The sequence below is a fragment of the Triplophysa dalaica genome, chromosome 9 (assembly GCF_015846415.1).
Source record: "Triplophysa dalaica isolate WHDGS20190420 chromosome 9, ASM1584641v1, whole genome shotgun sequence".
Lineage (NCBI taxonomy): Eukaryota > Metazoa > Chordata > Actinopteri > Cypriniformes > Nemacheilidae > Triplophysa > Triplophysa dalaica.
The window spans coordinates 16,732,215-16,757,120 of record NC_079550.1 but is presented as its reverse complement, the minus strand read 5'-3'; the positions used below and the strand labels follow the sequence as shown (position 1 = coordinate 16,757,120).

Below are 24,906 nucleotides of genomic sequence, written 5' to 3'. Positions count from 1 at the left end.
TGGTACAGAAAGTGTAATTATAGCAACAATAATAATATTAATAATAATAAGTTAAAGTGTTGTATTTTTCTATTTTGTCAATCATTTTTTGTGGTGTGTTTAAAAAAAAGTGCATGTTTTTTGTCCTGTAAAATAGAAAATTAGCTGCCTTTTTCAGTTTAGTGTGAAGGTCATTGTTGGTGTCCCAATCATACCCCAAATATTTAGTAATAAAATAATAAACAGTTTATTGGCTTGTGAAAAATAAACATATTATTAGTGAAAATATGTCATTTTCCTTTGTGCAGTCATTTATCCTAAATGTATACTTGAAACTTTAACTAGAAAACAGACACTTTGTGGATTAATTTCCTATGTTGTCGCCTGTTCTTGTGATAAAATGTGTGAATTCTACAGAAGACCATTGTTGGAAAATGAAACAACATTAAACAATGGTGGGAGTGTGAGGGATTTGAAAAAATAGTTATTTTAATATATTTCACATTTTGTTTGGAAAAAATAAAAACTAATATGAGAAGTGCCCTTTTTTCCACTTGAGCTCATGCCCCTTAAAATGTCTGTGCACGTCCCGGGCAAAATCACAAAGTTTTTGGTCTTATTTTGGAGTCAGACCAAACCTCTTCTACATTACAGGCCTTAAGAAGGAAAATCCTTATTTCACAGCTTCCAGTGGTGGTGAAATTTACATTACACAATGACAGCAGCACAGATCACCTTCTCTTCATCCAGCTGATTTTACAAGTGCTTGGTTCCAAAGCCACTGAACTCATTGTTATAAACATGATGTTCCAACTGATTTGTGAACAACTCATGTGTAAACATAGATATGCATTACTGTTAAGTGTATTAGTCTTATCCATCATTAATGAGAATGGTAGCTGTGGTGGAGCTACTAGGACAGGTGGATTTGTTAAATATGCATATAAACACAAAAGCTCCACACTTGAATCATAAAATCTGGATGTGTGAGCAGGCACTCTAAGCTAAGGCTACCTTATCATTGAAATTTCTATAGAAACATGAAGAACAGCAATTATCACGTTGCTGATAATATTTGCAAAAAGATTAAAACTACCCAACGACATCTGTGTTTGTACAGAGATCCAAAAGACTTTGAATGAGATATAAGAAAACCGAATTATTAAAGATTTGGATGAGTTTACTAGGTCACTAAAGGCTGGAATACACTACAAGAGTTTGTTCAGATCTTCAGTCTGGATTTTTTTAGGATATTTTATTTCTTCATTCAAATGTTGTCGATAATAAAATATGAGCATTTCATGAAGACCTAAAACTGTATGCGTGTAGTACTAGCTTTCATGTAGCTTGTAGGTTGTGGTTTCGATCCCAAGGGATTGCAAATACCCATGTAAAATGTATAGGATAAAGCAATGTAACGTCTGCCAAATGCCTAAATGTAAGTGTAAATGTATTATTTCAAATTTAGATGTGTTTGTAAAAGAAATGCAAACAGTAATAAATACATTCAAATTACATTTAAATTAAAGAGATATAGATTAGCGTGTAGATTAGACAAACCGCTGAGCAGACAAGCTGAGACAGGATACTTCATCTTTCGATGTTTTATTAATCAGAAACAAAACTTAAAAATGAATTATTCATTTTAATTAGGACAATCTTAAGTTTAAGTTCTTAAATCAAGTCTCCATGAAGATTTAGTAGCAACATCGATGAGAACATCATTTTGCTGTGTGTCACTTTGTAAATCTTTTTCCAAACACAGCACAAATGACAATCACCATCTCTTAATGACCCCAAACTCATAAAAGTAAACAGAAAAGTATGTGTATAGAAATACAGTAAGACATTTTGTGAAAATATATTTTTGTAATATGATCAGTGCTGATGAACAATGCATGCAGCCATTTACTGTAGCATCGTCTTTTAGGGTGTTCAAAGTTCACACATTGATGAAATCTTCAACAAAGGTATATTAACAACTTTAAGAATAATATTTTATTTAATATTTCTAAAATAAAAACTAGCCTGCTGTTCTTAAGTAACACTAGCCAGAGATTTTAAAGTAACACAGTGTGAGTGTATGTGTGTGTCGGGAGTTTACTTCACTATAAAACTTTTTTTTGAGCTCTCAAATCACATTGGACCTAAAAAAACTGCCAACAGAGAGAAGCTTCAGCTTCAGCTTCTCTTTGGTTGAAATACACTTGATTCTGTGTTGAAATCAGGACTCTGCAAGTGATGATTTAAGGCAACAGGAAATAGTTTATCATAAATTTCATATTTAACACATAAGTCACATCTTTAAAAACAAAAGTGTTCAAAAATAAACCTACAAATAACCTTAGACAGGTTGTGATAATTGGAATATAAATATTTCAGACATAAATTTCCAACATCTAAGACATGCGACCAAAACACAGTAAAGCTAACATTCATACCTCCCATTCCATTCAATCTTTGTGTAAGATTCACTACTTAGAAAATTAAATGAAACGTTACTATTCACACACACACATACACACACCTATACGCACACACGCGCACACGCACACACACATATACACAGACATTATAATTCCTCCTTAGTGCCCTTTTGTAGTACATCAGAGTGTTTATCGTACTTCAACCACTTGTTGAAGACTGCAACGGGGTCGATGTTCCAGTGTTTGTGGAAGGAAACAGGGGTCTGGTGGGCCAAAAAATCCCTCGCATAATCTTCAGGACGGGCCTATAAACATAAAAAATAAAATAAACATACAGATCTGATTAATACTGATAGACAAAACAAGTTTCGCAACCCTCTTATTTTGGTACATTCAAAAAAACAGAGCACTCCCCACAAACACTGGTGAAGTCATGTGACCTTACAGAAATACCAAATACTTAACACTATTGAAAGTAGTGGTTCTTTTAAAAGAAATAACAAAAAGTTAAAGCACTCCTGTCGTGTTTTAACTAACTGCAAACCTTCCTGAGAACTAAGAAAAAACACTCCAGGAAAAAAACCCAGATGTTCTAAGCAGTTATTACTTTTTCTAGAAATAAATCAGAATGAACATGTCCGGACAATTTTCCATTTGCAAAGAGTTCCATTTTCAATTGTTAGTGGTCCCTTGAAGAGAGTATAAGCAGAAACCTAAACGGCACTAAAATGACCAACTCGCAAAATTGTATCCACTATAAAATGAACCAAAATAATTCTGCACAACCCCCAGTCGATCTTCAAAAAGTTCACAAGAAGCTGAGGTTAGAAAGCTGAAACGAAACCCCCGAACGAATCCAAACAGGGCTGTCGGACCTTATCTGTGCAATCTAGCACACTGAAAAATTCAGAGTGACTGGACTACTAACGGTTCAGGTGGCGGGATGCCTGCCGTGCCGCCTACACTTATTGTCTCGTTTGATTACCGGACAAAGCGCTGCGGGATGTCTCCATGCGCTGGCAGTAAGACAGAGAGGAGAGGTTCATGTCATACTGAAGGGTGTTTATGCATGTGAGGTGGTGTTCTTTCTACTTTTAGGAACAAAAATACCAGAAAATTGTCTCCAGAAGTACCCAGTTTCTCAATTTCTACTGTGTGCATGTTTACCTGATGAAAGAGGGGACTGTGTGTAACGGGGACTCGGAGGGCGTTGAGGCACATGCCCAAAACCATGTCGTCAGGGGCATCATTGCTGTAACACTTACAGCCGCTGGCTAACAACCGGATCACAGCTTCACGACTGAACACGATCCTGTATAACAAACGACACGTTTTAACTTCATTGCATACAATGATCAAATAGTATAAATGTGCATTTAGTGCATTTTATTTGTGTTTGTTTTTAAATGTCTGTGAATACCGCACAAGAGGTTGTCACATGCACAACATGCACCGCGTTTCCACATGGGAAGCTAATTTAAGCTTGTTTTGTTTCTGAAACATACTGGCAAATTGCAAAGCACTTGGGCAATTACCTTTTGCGGGGGCTCAATTTCCAATTGTGATTGTTCCACTTTGTGGCTTTGTGACGTGAATTTTAAGATTGCTCATAAATGTCAGACCTTGTACTTACACAGATTTGTCAAATTACCTACAACTTTTTTTATTAGAACCAAATACCCGTTGTACCTTTAAATACTGAATGAGCACACTCACCCCCCTCCACCAGTGATGTAACTGTATCCTCCCTGGCCCAATCCATAACCGTAGCGCTCTCCCAGACATACCGGCTCACTGGAGTCATAACAGCTCAGCAAGGCCTGCAGTCTGGGCAAGCTGTGAGAACCAAACACATCATGCCACCCACTAATGTGTAAAGCGCTATTAACAACAATGACTGGTTGTAAACACGTGAGCCAATAACATTAATGTTGCCAGCATGTGGGCTTACCTTATAAGAGTATCGTCATCCACAATTATCAGCCAATCAGTCTTTGGCACGGCCCTGCTTAGATATCTCCTCAAGATGGCGAACGTCTTTCCACAGTGACCTGCATGCAGATGTAGCTAAAGTACTTAAAGCTCCAACGTGTCATTTTTTGGACGATTTATTGACAGAAATGCAATATAATATACAAAACTATGTCTTCAGAGGTGTATAGGACCTTACATAATGAAGCGTTATGCTCTTATTACCTTACAATAAGCTAGTTCTATACACCGCAGGTCCCCTTTCATGTCATGTTGTTTCTACAGTAGTCCTTAACAAACTGCCCAACAGAGCGTGTTTCGTAGATATGTTATCTCCTTCGGCAAAGAAGCGAAAACGTGACGACATCTTAGTCCTGTGTCAGCCATCATAGCGCTTTGATAGGGAGGGATGGAGTGAGCCATTGGTTGCAATTCTCAACCTCACCACTAGATGCCGCTAAATTTGACACACTGAACTTTAACTACACACTTTACCTAAAATCTTTTTGTGTTATTGGATAAAACACAGATTATGCTTTAATCATACAATAAAATTGAATGGTGACAAAAAACTCCATGTTTTGAAGCCTACAAAACTGAACTGTTCCTTTAATTAGCTTTGAAAGTCTACAAGTTTGAGCAAAAAGTCAGAGCGCACTTTTACAATTTCAAAAAATCTCTAGTAAGGTCTCCATTGAGTCATAGACATTCAGATTTTCAATATCTTGTATTTTTGAATCCCCTTAGGCGGGTTGACTTTGTCTGACTTTGCTGAGGGCTTTACAATTCGGCTCTCATTGTCACCCATCATTCAGCTGTCAGTAGAAATAGGCGATTTATGCACTCAGTCTGTCCGCAGACCGAAAGGAAAACAGAATGGATGTCCATAGAACAGAACGCTACATCACCGTTTTGTATCGCAGACATGGTGTGATATCTCAGAGTATCTTAGGAAACTTTTTCCGCCAAGTAAACAATCAGATAATGATAATGAAGACACTGTCCCTAGTGTCACTATCATCAGGAAAATAAAAAACAAGGTTGGACCTCGAAGACGCTGTGTGCGTAGTGGAACGACGGTGCCGCGCGGGTGAGAATTGTGTGGAGGAGCATAATAGCGACAATGAGGTCTGAGGGAAAAGACCAGAACAGAATGTGCCGGCCTGTCAGGCAGCATTCAGCCATCTCACCTGTGGGTTAAAAAGTCCATTATGACACAGGTGTGTCAAGAACAAGAGGAACCACCCAGAGGTGTGACCTGTTGTATATGTGTATCGGTTTGAAAAATGGGACATGCATGGGGATAGCTTACCAAAAAATGAAAATTATTTCATTTAAACAGACCTCAAATCACTCCAAACCTGTCTATCTTCTCCCCCCCCCCCCGGCAGAACACAAAAGAAGATATTTTGAAGAATGTTTGTAATGATGAGTCAACTAGGCCCCTATTGAATTCCATAGTAGACACACAAAAATATTACTTGACATACCTTCTTTTTGATAACAAAGAGTCATTTTCAGTTTTTGAACAACATGAGAGTAAATAAACAACAATTAACAATGTATTGGTGGCAAAACATAAAAATGAGTTTTTCTCTATAGAAACACAAACACATACAGATTTATCAGGAATAAAACTGCACATTTAGACTGGATATCTATATGTACTATAAAAACTATAATGGACAAAATGATCAATTGTATCCAGTACAGACTATAAACTATCTATCCCACAAAGATTAGTCTTCAGAAGCCGAGCAGCCTGTTCACTCCAGCATCATAATGATTGTATTGTAATCGGTCATCTCTGACAGACTGAGCTGAAAAGATACTGAATGTAATAAAGATACAGAGAGATGCCCTGACCAATATAACTGTTTTCTATTTTCATTCTAATCCCAAAACATTTTCTGGCCATATCAGATTTTCCATTTATTTAAAGTGAGCAGGCATTGTTGAGTTCATGGTGTTTATGTATAGAAGACTCTTTCGATGTGAAATACATATATTTAAAGGTTTAAAGTATTAAAAGCCTTTAAAGCATAAAAAAATAGAATGGTTGGGGTTCATCCAAAAATAAAAGGACCGTAAAAGCCCCCATTTACTCTTATTGAGCACTTTTCCACTATCGCGCCAAATCGTTCTCGTTGCTTAATCATTCCATTCCGGGCCGATCCATGACAGCAGGTACGTAAATGGTTTCCTTTTCCAACGCAGGGATGATAACGAATTTTTTTTAATGTTAACACAAACGCGTCACGCGGTTGCCACAGTAACATAAGAGACTGAGCTATAACGGCTCTACATGCATTCATTAGCACAATGTAAATTCAGAGCCGAGAACAGTTTGTAATCGTGTCGTGTCGAACCAGGTTCACCTGGAAACATCACTGTTACCGCCTCAGACTTTCTAAAATCTTTTTTTTATGTTTAACTAAACAAGTTTGCAAAAACATGACAAAAAAATAAAAGGTTTGATAAAAACCGAATGGTATGATAGTTTGATTAATTTCCTTACAATAGGAAAGGCAAAATAAGTAGACACGTTGCTTAGTTGAAGAAATAAGAGTACAACAATTTTAGTAAAAAAGTCGGTTTAAAATAAGGTGTTATTTGTTAACAGTAGTAAATGTATTATCTAACATTAGCTAACAATGAACAGTATAGATTTAAGCATTTATTAATCCTTTTTTTGTTGGTTCATGTCAATACAGTTATTTATGTAAGTTCATGGAGCATTTAATCATGTTAACTATGTGACAATGTTTGATTCTAATAATGTATTAGTAAATACTGAAATTAACATTAAGTTATCATTATATGCTGTATTAATATTGTTCATTGTAAGTTCCTGTTAGCTAATGCATTAACAATTTCTTTACAGATAGCACCTTGTTGGAAAGTGTTACCAAAAACATTTTGATTCCTGTTACAAAAACAATTAAAAAGCAGCTGCTGGTTAACATTAAAACATGACAAATGTACTTTATGTAGCGTGTTTTGGGCCTTATTCCAGTATCACTTAATAGCATTTTCTTACCAATAGAGACCATTGTAACCATTAAATCGAGTGTAACCATTAAATCCCATTGAATTTCTTTCTTCAAAGGAGCAATATGGCCATTTTAGCGGCATCTTTTTCGCATTTACATTTTCGGGCTCTGTAGAGCAGACTGTCCGAAAACTGTAAAAATAACATGACAAATTCCATGCTAGGGGACCTGCGGTGTATATAGATACAAATAGCTCATTCCAAGATAATAAAAACATAAAACTTGATTATGTAAGGTCTTTACACATCTCTGAACACACAGTTATATGTATATTAAATTGCATTTCTGTCAAAACATCCTCCAAAAAATGTACACCTTGGAATATTACACACAGTACCTTAAAGAGTCAACTGATTAATTTTATATAAATATAATATATTTACAACGAAATATAAAATCAGATTTAAGCACTTACCCCTCTCTGTGTTGGGCACACCCAGATCAATAGTAGGTATAGAAGGATCGGCATAATCGCTGTAGTACTCCAGAAGTTTGGTCTGTTTCTCCCATGTTTTCTTCACAACTGGGACTGTCATTAAGATAAATCGATAAAAAAACTTGTGAGTACAGCACCATGGAGACACACTATTTAGGACAAAGAATTACACACGTCATCTTTAAAATGAAATTTTACCCCATGAAAACAAATACATTTAGGTGAATATAATCCATTTTACTGCAAATCATATCCATCATTTACATTTACATTACATTACATTACATTTAGGCATTTGGCAGATGCTTTTATCCAAAGCGACTTACATTGCTTTATCCTATACATTTTACATAGGTATTTGCAATCCCCTGGGATCGAACCCACAACCTTGCGTCCACTGAGCTACAGGAAAGCAGTTGATGTTTGGCTTCAAATGCCAAATGACTGTTGCAAACCGCACTGATATATCCAACCCTAAGATTGCCAGCGTGATTATGCCTTTGTTACACATAAAAAGATTTCTCAGCCAATCAGAATTAAGAATTTAACAGCCATGTAGAATAAACAGAATCCTGCCACAATATTTCCTCCTGGTGTAACGCTAACTCCCTCAGCATCACTTCGTAGATGTAGCAGTTTAATCTAAAAATAAACGAAGGGGAAATCATGTTCTTCTTAACACCATCTCTTAAACACCTCGCCGTTGACTTGTAAAAGATAATTACGATAATCGGTGCAATTAGATGCAGCTGACGTGTTCAGCGTTGTCTATTTTCCTCGACAGATGGTTCTGAGAATACAAGGTGTTACACTTTATCTGTCTCATTAAGTTGGAATTGATGCCCTGTGCTTAGCGACCGCCCGGAGTTGCAGTGAAGGGCCCAACCCTGGAGGGATGCCCACCACGGCTCTAAGCCAAAGGACTCTCAACACACAACTGCTCCGGAGGTTAAACGGCGTGAGATGCCCGCTGAACCCTTAAAACGAAGGGCACGTTGGACTTCATCGGCAACGACTCGAGCGGTCTGACTTGAAAACGGGCACAACTTCAACACAGCTCTTCGTAAATGCTATTACAACGGTAAGTGCTCCTGTAAAGATCGATTTAGACCTTTGAGATGGATGTGTGTCAGAATCACAGATTTCCAAGGACGAGCCGCTCACCTCTGTCGAAATGGAACTTCTTGCAGGTTTTCACTGCTACGAAGATGTTGTCGCTTTTAACAGGCTGACCCTGGGAGGAAGATAAAGAGAAAGGTGATGTGACATGATACTCTGATTTACCGTGATGAAACACTATTTGTGTAGTTCTGTACCTTTCAAGTACAAAAACGTCTCAGCAAATATAAACACGTTAAAAAGACATCACTGCTAAAAAAAAACATTGATTCTCCGGAAACATTTACCCTGCCAAATCAATCTTCTTTTAACAAACACAAGCTTCTTTATCATGGCAGTGTGTGCCTCTCGGGATTATGCTTCTGGATCTGTGGAGAGCATGCAAAGGCCTGATAACCTAAGGTCTGAGGTAAGATAGCGGAGCGCTGCTTCAGGGAGACAGTGTTCTGCACTGTTCCCGCTCTGAATATTAAACACTGGAGATGATTCTGGAGGACTGTCAGGGGAGGATGAAACATAAGACAAGAAAATGAGAGCTGCTTCCAAACAAAATGACCTGACAAAGCTGGTAATGTTTTAGTCTGCAGTTTTGAGAGCCGTCGATAATGGGTAGTGCTGAAAACAGGCATGCTTATTTGAAAAATTATGTAACATTTGTTTATAAATTTGACTTAACCTTGTGTAGGCAGGTGCTAAATATTCACCTCTTTCTGGTTTAAAAGTGGTTGATCCACACTGTTCTTTTCTAAAGATGCTATATTTCATTTAAAGAAGCGTGATTTCCTGTGGAAATCCAAGGTTCTGAGACCAGTGGCACAATTGTGTGTTTCCTTTGGTAGTGGTAGTTCACTCTATGCTGGTTGGGGCAAGTTGTCACACTGATGATGTTTCTACACAGTTCTATAATTATCTGTATTGGCCAAAAATATGTTTGAAACCACAAAATCAAAATCTATTCTGTAGATTTTTAACATGCTACCCAAAAAGTGTTGTATTTAAAAGGAATATTTTCATTCCCTCACAAAAGATCTGCCAGGAATATGTGAAATATTTCGAATAATTCACTTTATTCAGTGTGAGAAGCCCAAATGCTTCTGCAGTGCAATGTTTCAAGAGACATTAGAGAAGCATTTAAATGACTTTTATGGTCTCTAGTGACAGTCTTCAGAATAGCATGCTTACAGTGACATACTGTTGCATATGGAAATTAAGCTTTTTTTACTTTTACATTACTTTGAGTTAAAAAAACTGAACTATCATATATTCCTTTGAGTAAAAAATGCAACCTCTCACTGAACCTTAATCTGCTGCTGTTGCTGGGGCACTTTAGAGATATTTGAGACATGGTTGCAAGATCTGTGTTATAACCCCCCAATCCAATGACTTGAGACCAAATTTATGCAACATCCATCCTTACAATAAATTCACTGTTGTGTAATACAATTTATTATTGAAAATGAATGTCTAATAGTAATCATAAATACATTCTATTTTACATTAAAATCAACAAAAGTTCTCTTTTTGAATTATATTTACCTTCAACCTGCAAAAAAAGCTCAGGGCAACTGTGACTAATTTTGCATTAAACCCGCATAACTGGCAACACTGATTTAATGTTTCTGCACTATTTGATTTCATATTCCGAAATATTTTTCCTTTGTTTACTTTTTGTTCTGTCTATTATATTCAATTTAATTTAATCTTGTGCCTGTTATATTTTTTTAATGTTGTGAAAATGTATCCAGTGTATATTGTGTCACAGAAAACCTTACAACATCACATTAAATGTGTTTGTGAAAGGTGTGTTAAGTGGTTTCGCTAGGTGTTGAGGTTACCTACACACAGCGGTGAGCGGCTGCTGACAGTGGTGGCACAGTGTTGGGTGTCTGGAGACTGCTCCGACAACGTGCAAAACTCTGGAACCGCTGTCAGACGAGGTCCCTTTCCGTCCTCCCAGATATACAGCGCCACCTATGGGAGAAGGACGTTTTAGACAAATGCACTCTAACGTCCTGGAATTGGGAAGTGTTGCATTTATCCATACATGAGCACCAACGCCGCTAAGTCTTTTATATTGTGAATGGGACATGATACTACATCAAAAACATAAATGTTCTCATTCGAAAATGTGATTGTCGTGGTGTATCCCGAGTTAGCAGACTGTCTGTCCTCGGCTCTGCAGGAACCTTGCAGAAAGGGACAAAATAATATAGAGACCAAAAACAAATTAATCCTGCAAAGGATGTGATGTAACGGAGGCTGTGAGGAGTGGATTGGAAGACTTATTCACCGAGGGAAATTTAATGGAGTGAGCGAGCGAGCCTGTTGGAGAGGGAAAGATCGGACAAAAAGGTTGAGTTACAAAATGTCTTTGAGAAATGTGTGGGCAGATTCTGGAAGATTCTGGTAGAGATGTTCCAATTAAAGGGTAAAATAACAGATTACAAAGAATGATAACCCTTAGAACACCCCGGTATCTGTATGTCATGAGCTTCTCATACAATAGCAAACACGTCAGTCAGAAACAGAAAGTGTTTAACTGTCCACAACATCATTACAATCGAGATCATGACAATACATCCTGGTACAAATAAAGAGATAAAAAATCCCGTTCTCACCTCGTGCTTTAGATCTATGGTGAAGTCTGACTTTAAGGGATCTTCTTGTATTTTGTTTGCCAATCTAAAATGCAATAATTAAAATGAGCTAACTAAACAGCAAATACAAAAATAATTGTATTAAAGAATCATGAACCAAGAAAGTGTTATGTAATATTACTAATATAAAAATTTGTATATAAAATTATTAACAAAATATTAATAATAATAACATTTCATTATTATCATCCTCAATAATAATAATAAATTATGAATAGTATTATTTTGATTATTATTCTATTTATAATTGTTGAAGAAAATGATCATAATAATATTTTATTATTTGTATTTATGGTAATGACGATAGAAATAATAATAACAACAATACAAATGTATTATTATTAGTACTATTATTATATCTATATATAAAAAATATATGCTTGCTAAATATATTAGTATAGTTTTTTTGAGTAATTTAAATACGGGTCATATTGGAAGAGCTAAACCCTTGAGAAGCCTTGTGGCTGTCAGTCAAGGGCATCAGAAGGCAATCGAACCTGTTGACAAGAGGGATGCTAAGCGCCCATCCTGCAGAGAAGTCTGGGTACTCAAAAGCTGCAGGGTTCTCAGAGAAGGCGTAATGATGGATGATGGTGGACTCTTCATCGTGTAATGGCTTGCCAAGAAACCACTCCTGGGGACACAAAGAAGATATCAATCACATCGATGGTCATCTCAGACTAAATTAAACCATAACGCCTGCCGTCCATTTTAATGACACTGTCTGCGGGTCTCACGTTGCACAGACATACTGTACTGTATGTAAATGAGACATCAGGATTAAATACTGTGATCCTGAGATCTGTGACCTTCTAAATTTGAAACATCATATCAGTTAAATGAAAATGCTGTCCTTTATAAAGCGTATGTCTTGTTTTCTTTTAATCATAAAATAGATTTTGGAGAGGGAACTGGCTGTTTTTTATATGCATTTTGGAGTTATCTGGTTTTAAAGAATACAAAATAAAAATAACACATCATAAATGTGCATTGTGGGAGAAATTTTGTGTTTGTACCTACATATATTACTTTATTCCTGTAAAATAAATCAGTCGGTAACATTGCAGTAAAAACTGTGAATTTATAGACACGTTTCCCATTTGAAACGAAATGGGCTTTGTGTCCGGTCATTTCTTTAAATTCATTGCTCTCATACCGAAAAAAGAACAGGACGAGGTTAGTTTGAAGAGCAAAATTGATGTGTGACTCGGATTTAGCTGTAAGTACTTCTGTACTCACAAATAGCAATAATCACGTCTATACATAGCAACTCCAAATCAAGCAGAAATCTCTGCTAGTCTGTCTGTGTTTGTAATATTATCTGACGTCTGTAAGGAGGGATTTATCAAGGAGGCCTTGTTGAGAGCCATTTAGCGCACATGGCCCAAGGTCTGAAAAAGTTTATCGATCACGATAAATAATTTCGCAGTTCAATAAGATTAACGTCTGACTGTGAACCAATTACTCAAACCAACTTTTTCCCATAAAATGCTTGCACCCTGGGGTTTGACATTTACAATAATTCATGTTATTTGAGGAGAAAGGCTTAAAGGGCTTTTAGATGCCATTTATAATGCGCGCAATCTGTGATCCTCTTAACAGTATATGCTATCAATAATATTATAGTAATTAATGCAGGAAAAAATGATCAGCATAATAATAAGCAGAAACGTGTGTGTCCATAGTACTACTGGCCCAAGACGGCATATGGTACAGAATATAAGGCTTAAAACACAGTGGAAAAAACGTCTCAAAATAAAAATTACACGTTGTTCATTAAAATTGTTAATTAGTCATGTGTTCTAATAAAAGTTAGGAACCTTATTGAGCATTTTTAGATTTGGCACATGTGGAACGCTTTGTAAAATACAATATTAGGAGAAAATAACCCTGACCCCAGTGCTGTTTACCACGAGAACACCACAAGCACATCTTGTTTAATTTGATAAGGAACAAAGCGGCACGGCACGTTACAGACCCATATATTCTTTGGCATCGAGCATACAAATGAAAATCTGGATGCATTTCTGGATGCAAGAGTCACTGCACATCGCCGAAAGTTCTTACTTTTCTCCTGTCAAATTTTTGGAGGACTCCATGAAGTTTTTCAAGTGACACCCTGGTGTCCTCTTCCAGAAACATGATCCAAGAACAGTTCTTACCAAAATGAGACGAAAAGCTGAAGAAAAGAACAGTCTGTTTTATCAACATTAAAAATCAAAAACATAAACCAGTAAACTTTATATAAGCTACAGTAGTTAATGCATAATATTTTCATTTCAATTGATATGAATGTAAATGTAAATGTAAAATCCAAATCTTAGATCGGGGAGCCCAATCCTGCTCCTGGAGATCTGAAATACACCTGCTGATTTACACACGGGTCTAATGGATGCACACACATGGCCCGAAGTTAACTTTCGGTCTGTGTTTGGTTATAATTTAACACATTTATTTACATTTATATTCATTTTAAATAATATTCAATAAGCGATGTGTGCTCTTTGTGTTTATACATGTGTGTTTAATTAATACTGCACATTTTGGAGTTTAGGAAATGCAATTTCGATCCTTCTGTGTAACTACTGTTCCATGGTCGGTTTTGACAATAAAGTTTACATTGACTTGACTATTCATATTTCATTGTACCTTTATTGCATTAAATAAAATCATTTAAAAAGTTAAAAGGACACTTTACTACCCAATCCAAATTTCCCCATGTTTTACTTACCCTCAATGCATCCTAACTAAATATGGTTTCTTCTCAAAGAATAATGCAGTCGGATAATAATATCAAATATCATTGTACTTCTAAGCGGTAGAATGGCTGTCAATCAAAGAACTGCTCGACACAGCTCCGTGGTCTAAACAAAGGTCTTCTGAAGCGAATCCATGCGTTTGTTTAAGAGAAATATCCATATTGACAGTGATATTAACGTTGATGTCTAGCTTCCGTCATCTCTCGAATGCGCATGACGGAGGCGTGTGATAAGTTCTGGTGACGAACGCTGCATTTTTTGTTTTGTTCCAATAGGATAGCATCTACTCTGGAACTTTCCTTCCCGTCATTTGACAGAAAAACAAGCCTCTGTTTAACGCGCATTTGACAGATGACTGAAGCTAGAGATCAATAAGGATATTTCTCCCAATTATTTCCATGGCTGTATATATCATTTATAATAACTGGAACGTCCCTTTGTAAATTTCACCTTGCAGAGTGTCTGTGATGCCTGTAAAGTTTTTTCCTCACTTACTAAGGCAGCAGTGGGAGAATACTCCATGTTCCTTCTGTATCTGACAGCGTGTGCAGGAGCAGGATGACAGGGGCATTCTGAAACAGACAAACACTCTGTTACTTTCAGTAATGGAAAGATACCGTGAGAACTCTCACAGCTATCAGGGATCGCAGAATCACAGACTGTAGCTACACATGCAAGAACAGACAGGAATAGAGATGCATCTTCTCAGACATTTTTTGGCTGTCTAAGAGACTAAACCTGCCTGTTACATTCTGATACAAAATATTCTGTAAATGTCATTTCTCCTGTAGAGGATGATGGCATTTGGTTCTGACTAAATACTATTTAGTCAGATACTATTTATTAAGCTCCATTCCTTTATATTTGAACAAAATCACCCAGCCATTTAAATAAATTTGATTCAAAAAACGCACATGCAAACGCTTTTCAATTTTCTTTCGTAACACATATTCAATACCGGTGTACATAACATGCGTCCAAGCAGCTTGATCCTAATATCCTAGAAAAAGAAAAGACGTAAAATAGAAAGACATGATGAGGACTAAATATAGAGCTGAAAACTGAGGACTTTGTGACACTTCGTGCTGCTCATCAGGATGTGTAAAAGCGTGAAAGAGACTTTGATTATACTGTGACTCAGTGTGAAGATGATGATGATGATGTAGGTCAGCGAAACCCTGTTACCGTTGTGCAACCTCTCAGAAACAGAAGGGCGCTCAGATTTATTCAGGTGTCCGCCAGAGAGCAGACAGGTGAGAAATTAGAAGCTAATTGGCGTTTGAACTGTGTCCTAAAACACAGAAAGCGACACATAGCTAAGGTTAAAGCATACCTCATGACGCCAATTCTTCTATCTTTATCCCTAATGTTTCAAACTGCTAAACAAATGAAGGTTTTGTCGCTGATGGGAAAGTTCACCTTTCTGATTATGAATGCAGTAATTACCCTTCGTGCCATTTCTAACAAACTGACATTTTCTTTGTGTAATCAGTTCCTTAATCTAAAAGGGATTCAAACGTGGTTAAATGTCAGGCCTTGGGTAGAATATTACCCCGAGAGAACGTGGGTGATAAATGAACCCAAGAACTAATCCACGCTGGCCAAACTGCAGTGACGGCTTTGAAAAACTGCCGATACGCTAAATAACATTGCCGGCATGTTTTGACCCGGCGCAAATCGCTTACAGGAGAGAATAGACAACATCCTCATTAAACAAATCTTTTAAGATTGTATAAGGGCATAAAATATACATGAAGAGAATTTCCCAGTCGGACGCCAGCATCTAAAGTGTATTTTAAAAAGCTGCATGTCAGTTCAAACTAATACAAATCATTATGTGGTTGCATTTCAGTTGTGAGGTCGGATTGACTTGCCTAATGTACTCTGTCCATTCGGCCTAATTACAATAGAGATTGGAACAAATGTGATGCATCACACTGACCTGCTAAAGGCTGTGCGGTCCAACCGTGACTGTGTATCGGTGTAATTCATTAGAGAAAATTTGAGCTGATGGAAGAAACTAATCACAGCCTCCTTATTGTCTATAATAAATGACCCTGTTGCCTTTTCCAAGTCATTTGCATTTAAAAAAAACTCCCTCAGTTACTTTCGTAGGAATCAGGATGCATATTTGAATTCTTATATCAATAAGGCTTTTTATAACAGAGTTTTGCAAATCTTTTGCCAGAACAATTAAAAAACCTAATGTCTTGTACGTCTTGTTGGCTTTTTGCAAGAAACATTTAATATCATATGATCTAGGATGCCTTTGAATAGTCTGAAATAGAAGTAGATATAAAGACCAATCACAATTCAGTATCAAAATGAATGGAAGAGAAAAGATAGGTCAGAAACTATTATGCAAATATTTGAGCGTTGTCCCATTTGTATGGACTCTGAGAGGCAAGTAGTGTAAATACCGTTCACACACTGAATGATAAAAACGACAATAAAGATAAAGGTTGATGCCCATTGGTGTGAATTTGTGAACGCTGATATGCCATGGAAAAAAATAATAGACATTCTCTAGATGTATTGTGGCCATTCCAGTTGAATTTCAACGTCACACGAAAAAGTTATTTCTAAATACATGTACAAATGATACTGTAGTATTCTTTAAAAGCGTATATGAACTTGTTTTCTTTGCAGTATTTGGGTCTGAAAAAACACAGAGGATCTTTTCTGTTTTTTTTACCTATTTCTGCAGTTTTCATTTTCTACAAATAAATGCAAATAGAAAAAAATAATTGTATTTGAAACTTGGGAGGAATATTGTTAGTAGTTCACAGAATGAAACAAAATGATAATTTCCCTAAACACATACCTATAAATAGTAAATTGAGAAAACCAGAAATAATTTTGAAATGGTCTCTTAATTTTTTCCGTGGCTGTTCATGTCATGTAGTCATTGTTTATAGTTGTCATTCTCTGTGTGAACGGACCATACGGATAATGAACATAGCAGGATAATAAAGAGAAAGAAACCGTTCATATTATAATTTGCAGCCACAAACAAATCTTCAAGACTTGAAATGTATGCTCATATTCTAGTTTACATGTAAAGCCACATTTTATACCATACAGAATTAGCACAACTCCGTACACTTTCATGGCCTTAAAGTTGATGGATTGAATAGCTCAGCGAGTCTGTCTACAGTCTCTGTTGGTCTTTGGTTCATTGAATTTGAAGATGGGCGCTCCCACTGTTCTGCTGCTTTGGCCCCCCAGTGGCGGAACGAATACCCCACAGCCAAGAACAGTCACTGTTGGCTGCACACTAGCATCTGAGTGTCAGTGAGTAATGCTCTACAGAACTACAGTATACAGTCACATGGAGCAAAAAGATCAATCTAAAGACCAATTCAGAAAGACATTACTGGAGCTATCAGACTTCATGGGCAGACCCAGAGAGGACAGGAACTGATGTGCATGTCTGTTTAAGGATGTGATGTATGAGCATTTCTCTATAGCAAATAAATATTAATTTTGATAGCTCCAACTAATGAGATTCAAATTGCTCTGTGGAGTTTGCCATGCATGGGGACTGCACTGGGATTGTTGCGTTTTTCAGATCAGTGCTGACATCTTGTGGCAAGTCATAAACCGCATTAAATCAAAAAAGAACAACATGTTCTTTGAGAATAAGTTTCTACAGAGTTGTTTTTAATGTGTTTTAAGCATGACATTTTAGTTAATTATTAAATACATAGTCTTCTGCATAGCTTATTTATTTATAAAGATTTTTCTTATTTGTTATCTTCAAGGTTTGCATCGTCTTTTAACATACTGCACTGGAAAACAGAATATCACTGAAGGATATTATATCCAAAAATGTAAATTCTGCCATTATTCCTTCACGCCCAAGTTATTCACAACCTGTATGACTTTCTTTCTTCTGCAGAACACAAAAGAAGATATATTGAGAAATGTCTCAGTGGTTTAGTGTCGATATGATGCAAGTCAGGGGGGGCTTAAAATAAAAATTGTGTCATCATTTACTTGCCCTCTTGTGATTTCAAATCTGTATGGCTTACTGTCTTCTGTAGAACACAAAAGATATATCCATGAATGTTGGTAATGGAACAATGGCGGTACCCATTCACTTGGATTGGTTTTGTGTCCGTACAGTGCAAGTCAATGGGTACCGGCGTTGTTCAGCTACCAACATTTTTCAGAATCTTCTTTTGTGTTCCGCTGAAGAAAGCGAAATCACACAGGTTGGAAATGACAAGTTGAGTAAATAAGGAAAGAAAGTTCATTTTTGGGTGAACTTTGCCTTTAATATATCTCATCATATATCTTTGGTTATTTATGTCCATCATATAAATGAAGGAATATTCCTTTTTTGGGTGAACAGAGATTTCACATATAACACATCTAACCAGAATTCCTTACACGAATATGATAGCGGCTTTAAGGCTACTGACTTTCTTTTGATGCCAATCTAGTCACTGATGTTTACCTTACATGAGATATCACACACTTTGAGGATGTTATAACGCAACTGCATCAATGAAAACAATTTACATCTGTTTGACCACAAAGGGCTTCCGCCAAGCAACACATCAGAAGGAGAAATAATAGGATGGGAATCGTAAAAGGAAATCAAAACTTGAGTACTGCAACATAACTCGGACTTAATTCATGAAGAAAATGTACAACATTCAAGCGTACAACCTTTGAAGAATTATAGCATTCTGGGGGGAAAACAGGAGACCGAAAATGAGAGGAAGCAGAAGAGATATGGCAGAGGATAAGAGAGGATTCTTAATCTGGTTTTGATTGGATCGGAGGGTGACGGCTCAGTGAACTGGTGCTGAGCTCAGAGGTTACTGCAGTTTGGCACATCGGCTTTTAAAAACAGGCAGTCAGAAAGAGTTTGTCTACAGGACCGTTAAATGATCAGGTGAAGTTCGGAGGGGTGGAAGAAACACAATGCATTATATTTTCACTCTCCAAGAATCCTGGGAAATAATGGAACACACTATGGAGGCTAAAACGCTAAGGCTGAACCCAACACTTTCTCTCACTGCGATAAAGCTGTTTAGATTTGAAATGTCAATCTCACCACTTTACTTTCTGACAATGTCACTATTATCCATTCTTGCGCTTTCTGAAATGAGAATGTCTGATAAGACGTGCTACGAATAATACGAGAAACTTGCTTTTATGACAATAAAAGCTAAACATATTTAGGGAACTGCACAATTTTTTTTACTTTTTTCAAAATACTTATAAAAGTAGATCAAAAATATAATTGTGCACACCTGGCTTGGTAAAAGGTTTATGACAGTTGCTATTAATGTGGAGTCTAGAACTGCACACATCATCTACAGTTGTGTTCAAAATTATTCAACCCCCACTGAAATTGATTGTTTTGGTCGGTTTGACATTGATTATGATCATTCAGTCATCCTGCTTACAATTAAATCAAAGAGGCACGTGTAGGTCAGACAAATATAACAGAACATTTATAATGAAATAACCACAAATGTCTTTTCTGAGCTCACATCATTATCAGTTTTATTCAACCCCCAAGTGACATTCAATCTTAGTACTTAGCACAACATCCTTTTACAGTTATAACAGCTTTTCAACGTGAAGCATAGCTTGACACAAGTGTCTTGCAGCGATCTACGGGTATCTTCGCCCATTCATCATGGGCAAAAGCCTCCAGTTCAGTCACATTCTTAGACTTGCGCACTGCAACTGCTTTCTTTAAGTCCCACCAGAGGTTCTCAATCGGATTTAAGTCTGGTGACTGCGATGGCCACTTCAAAATGTTCCAGCCTTTAATCTGCAACCATGCTCTAGTGGACTTGGATGTATGCTTGGGATCATTGTCCTGTTGAAAGGTCCAACGTCTTCCAAGCCTCAGGTTTGTGACGGACTGCATCACATTGTCATCCAATATCTCCTGGTACTGAAGAGAATTCATGGTACCTTGCACACGCTGAAGCTTCCCAGTACCTGCAGAAGCAAAACAGCCCCAAAGCATGATTGACCCCCCGCCATGCTTCACAGTAGGCAAGGTGTTCTTTTCTTCATAGGCCTTGTTCTTCCTCCTCCAAACATAGCGTTGATCCATGGGCCCAAACAGTTCTAATTTTGTTTCATCAGTCCACAGAACAACATCCCAAAACTTCTGTGGTTTGTCCACATGACTTTTGGCATACTGCAGTCGACTCTTCTTATTCTTTGGGGACAGCAAGGGGGTGCGCCTGGGAGTTCTGGCATGGAGGCCTTCATTACGCAGGGTGCGCCGTATTGTCTGAGCAGAAACTTCAGTACCCACATCTGACAAATCTTTTCTCAGTTCCTCAGCAGTCACACGGGGACTTTTCTCCACTCTACGCTTCAGGTACCGCACAGCAGTCGAAGTCAGCATCTTCTTTCTGCCACGACCAGGTAGCGTTTCAACAGTGCCGTTTGCCTTGAATTTGCGAATGATGCTTCCTATGGTGTCTCTTGGTATGTTTAACATCTTTGCAATCTTCTTATAGCCATTGCCCTTCCTGTGAAGAGTAATCACCTGTTCTCTTGTCTTCCTGGACCATTCTCTTGACCTCACCATGTTTGTAACCACACCAGTAAATGTCTAGAAGGAGCTGAGTATCACAGTCATTTTAAAGCTGCCTAATTGGTGCTTATTAGGCTTTATTGATGCTCCCTGATATCCACAGGTGTTTTCAATACCTGATTGAAAACACTTCATTGAACCTCTGTTCTTCAGAGAGGTAGTCTTTAAGGGGTTGAATATTTATGTCAATGAAGAATTCACAAAAGAAACATTTACTGCTGTATTAAAAAAACTAATTGATGTCATTTTAGTTGCATATGGCTCTTTAAGAAGTCCTTGTAGGATTACATTCTGAATACAATTACAAATGTACACTAAATTCCCTAAAACCCTTTACAGCATTGGGGGTTGAATAATTTTGAACACAACTGTATGTGAACCCTAATAATTAAAAAACTTCATGTGAAACCATGCCAACCATAAGGTAAAACCGTCATGAAATTGTGGGGAAGGTAATGAATAGTGTCGGGTACCTGTTGAAGTGCTCGTGTCTGCTGAAGAAGGTCTGTTCTGAGTTTCTCTGCCTGCTGGACATGGTACGAATTCCTCTGGCTCTGGATGACAAACACGACGTCTCTCAATTCTACAACGAATGTAGAGAGAAACAACATGTCAGAAGATTCATTCGCTTTCTGTGGAGCTCACAAAGATTCCTTTGAGACCGATGACATTTATTTTGTGACAGAACGATTTTATTGCTGTGGCAAGTGCATCTCTAGGAAACATTCATTTCAAACTCCAAGTATAGGAAAGACATTGGGATTTTATTTCTTTAAAATCTCAAAATTCTTGATTCTATAGATGTTTTTTTTTATAGAAATTGGCAAATAAGGAAGCACACAACATTTCACCTTATATTGATAATTCACCCAAAAAAATTCAAATGTGTACTATTTTTTTGTTATGTATAACACAAAAGAAGATATTTTAAAGTGTGTGGATAAGAAAACTGTTGTGGGGCACCAATGACCACCAAAGTAGATTTTTGTCCTATTATAGTAGTCAATACTGCCCCAGAACTGTTTGGTTACAAACATTCTTCCAAATAGGTTTTTTGTTCTCGACTGAAAAAAAATATATGTAAGTTTGGGACATTGTGAGGGTGAGTAAATTAGACATCATATTTCTAATATCTTTGAAAATATTTCTACTAACTAAATGTAATCTCGAGTGGTTAAGGCACACAATGTTTTTAATACGCCAATGCTTTCAAAATAGTACTCCAGGTGGAAAAACACAACATTTACAGATTGATTCAATTCAATTCAAAAAGCATTATTGTCTATCCCAAGTAGGTTAGAAAATTGTCTTCAGACAAAGGCTCGAACACACAAACAATACAAATATTATCACAACAAACTTTACATTACATACAAAATCATTTTAAGATCCAATTTAAAATATAGTACCTAATAAATGTCGACCGGTTTACAAATAAAAGACTAAAATCTTAATTCTTGTTAAGTCTGTACAGTTCTGCTGCTGATATACAGTGCAATACAAACCGGACTACAACGCTCAATTCAACACAGCCTCTATTTTGAATAACCCATAAAGGAATAAACTATAAAAAGATCTGTAAACAAACAATGCTCACAAATCACTTTGCAATAAGGATGTCAAATGAAGTATGTTTAAAAGTGGATGTGATGAGAAATGACTCCGTTGAGGTCTGCGAGTGGTGACTCTGATACGGGTGTAATTAGACTCGATTTAACACGCCAAGACATCGATCACACAGCGAACAATCTGTGACATTTCTCTAATGTCACAACAGTCCATGCAACCTTTACATGAACTTTAGATTTATCATCAAACCAGCAGGGCTTTGCGACATCAACACTGAAGCATCGACAAACATAAACAACAACTGAGCTTCAGCCCACTGGTGTCATATCATAACGCAAAAGGGTTCAATAGCTCCATGTTTGTTTCATTTGGCTATTAATGCACCCATAAAGGTCTACTAGAAAGTATAAACAGATAAGAAATAAAGAAAGTAAATCAAACAGCATTAAAAGGAATGTAGCCCAATACAATCAGGTATCTGATGGAGCTGGTGCAGGTGCAATGTATTTCACAAAACCATAAAAACAGCTAAATGTAGATGTCTGATGTATTCCACTTCATTACATTACAACACCCACATACAGAAAAAAATATCCTAAATCTGAAGCATGCATTAGAGAATTACATTTGCTTTCATACGTTTCCCTGACTGAGAAAAACACAAAAGCACGTAGTGTAATAAAACGCACACAGCAATGCAAAGAGTCACTTGTTTAATAAGTCTTGAAAACACTTCATCATATGAGCGCTGTTCCTGTTAGCTCCACACGCAAGGCATCCTGCCAGCCGCGACTCTCTCGATCTCTTTATTAGATTTTCCTTTTTTTTGAGGATTTGCACAAAAATGTGGCCGTGAAGAGAATTCCACAGACCATAAATTATGATTATACGAGAGTCGTTTTTTCCTGTGTGAGGTTTTTACGCAGCTCTGAGAAATGAGGCTCATTTGTCACAACACAAACAAGATCAGCCACACATGGAAAGCGTCAGCTTCGTAATATTCCGCCGAAAGGATTTTGCTGAGGGATGGTGAGAATGTGGAAAACAGCTGACATGCGCAAAAACTGTAGGTGCGCGTCAGTCCGTGCCCTAGTTCAGAAGCAAGTGCACTGACCACCAGACCAGGTGAGCAATTGTGTAAAACAGCTTATGGGCAGATTGTATCTAACACATAGAAAACATCTGAGATCTGCATTCTTCTACGTTGTGGCTTTAGTGGTTGTTATGAGACAATCTGGTGCGGGCAGATCAAAACCTGGAACCGCTGGACCAATACCTCACATCTGGTTGCTATCTGTAACTTTATTGACTGACCTAATCAACTCTGGCATCAAAACACCACAAAACACATGATCAAAACACTGTGATATCACTTTGTACAATTATTTGAGCATTGCCGGATTAATATTCATAAGCTAAGCCTTCTCAATTTCAAAGAATAACCAACATCTGTGCCTGCGCGCTGAAATATTCCCTTCTCGGAAATTCCCAGAACGCACCACAAAGCCAGTAAACATTAGCTGCTCGCTACAAAAATTTTTTTATGCCAACAAAAAACACAAATGCTAAACAAAACAGGTAAAGGTCATGTCGTTCGCAGCTAGTTTAAATAGGTCATAAGGCACGATAACGTGTTTTTCTGTAAAATTGCAAAAATGATCTAAAAGCGAATGCTCACCCAGACCTGCCTGAAACCCTTTGTACAACCACACCATCACAAATCTACGTCTGTATGTGGTATGATTTGACTAATACCGCCGAAATGTATTCGCCAGAAAGGTGGGTGAAGTGTCAGTACAATTGCTTTGCAACCTGATGTTCCAAATATGGTAAAAAGCGTTACATTTCCGTCACACGCTTGCAGTATTCAACCAATCACTATGCACTGGTTAACTGGCCAATCATAGAACACCTCGCTTTTCAGAGCGATGAACTTTGTAAAGAATCTGCACATTTCAGAGAGGCGGTGTAAAGAGGAGATAACTACATGCACGGAATGTGGAATTTACAGCGTTTTTGAACCTTGAATCGTGCATACACATTGCATTACATCTAAATCAAACAATAATATTCGTTTTAGCTGTGTCATGTGACTCCTTTAATGCATGACCTTGTGACTGTGCTGATGTTTAATTCATGAAGGCCGTTGCTTGCACTCAAGCTCATTCAGTTTATATGAATTCACAACAAGGAGCAAAATGAGACAAAACCGTCTGTGTATGCACTCGGACCCTGCGTCCACTCAAGGCCAAGGGCAAGAATGCCGGGGGCCGCGGCAGAAGCTGTAATGTGATGTCAAACAGCTTTAATTTAGTGTTGCTGCCTGCTGTCTCCGTTCTGTCCTTCTCTATCTCAAA

At 37.3% G+C, this 24,906-nt stretch overlaps 1 protein-coding gene across 3 annotated transcripts in view; it reads right to left on the bottom strand.

The window, feature by feature from the left end:
- Positions 1 to 1,620: 1,620 nt before the first annotated feature.
- Positions 1,621 to 24,906, bottom strand: part of b3glcta (beta 3-glucosyltransferase a) — a 49,360-nt gene continuing 26,074 nt past the window's right edge. For 2 of the 3 annotated variants that reach the window (XM_056756427.1, XM_056756426.1), the window contains exons 4-15: positions 21,454 to 21,563; positions 14,896 to 14,972; positions 13,709 to 13,820; positions 12,139 to 12,275; positions 11,603 to 11,666; positions 10,824 to 10,955; positions 9,030 to 9,099; positions 7,845 to 7,958; positions 4,357 to 4,456; positions 4,122 to 4,241; positions 3,573 to 3,717; positions 1,621 to 2,710 (exon numbers count right to left, since the gene is read on the bottom strand). In XM_056756427.1, coding sequence (XP_056612405.1) covers positions 2,552 to 2,710; positions 3,573 to 3,717; positions 4,122 to 4,241; positions 4,357 to 4,456; positions 7,845 to 7,958; positions 9,030 to 9,099; positions 10,824 to 10,955; positions 11,603 to 11,666; positions 12,139 to 12,275; positions 13,709 to 13,820; positions 14,896 to 14,972; positions 21,454 to 21,563 — 1,340 coding nt within the window. In that variant the 3' untranslated portion in view covers positions 1,621 to 2,551. The remainder of the gene's footprint in view (positions 2,711 to 3,572; positions 3,718 to 4,121; positions 4,242 to 4,356; positions 4,457 to 7,844; positions 7,959 to 9,029; positions 9,100 to 10,823; positions 10,956 to 11,602; positions 11,667 to 12,138; positions 12,276 to 13,708; positions 13,821 to 14,895; positions 14,973 to 21,453; positions 21,564 to 24,906) is intronic. The other variant, XM_056756425.1, reaches the window with a different exon arrangement.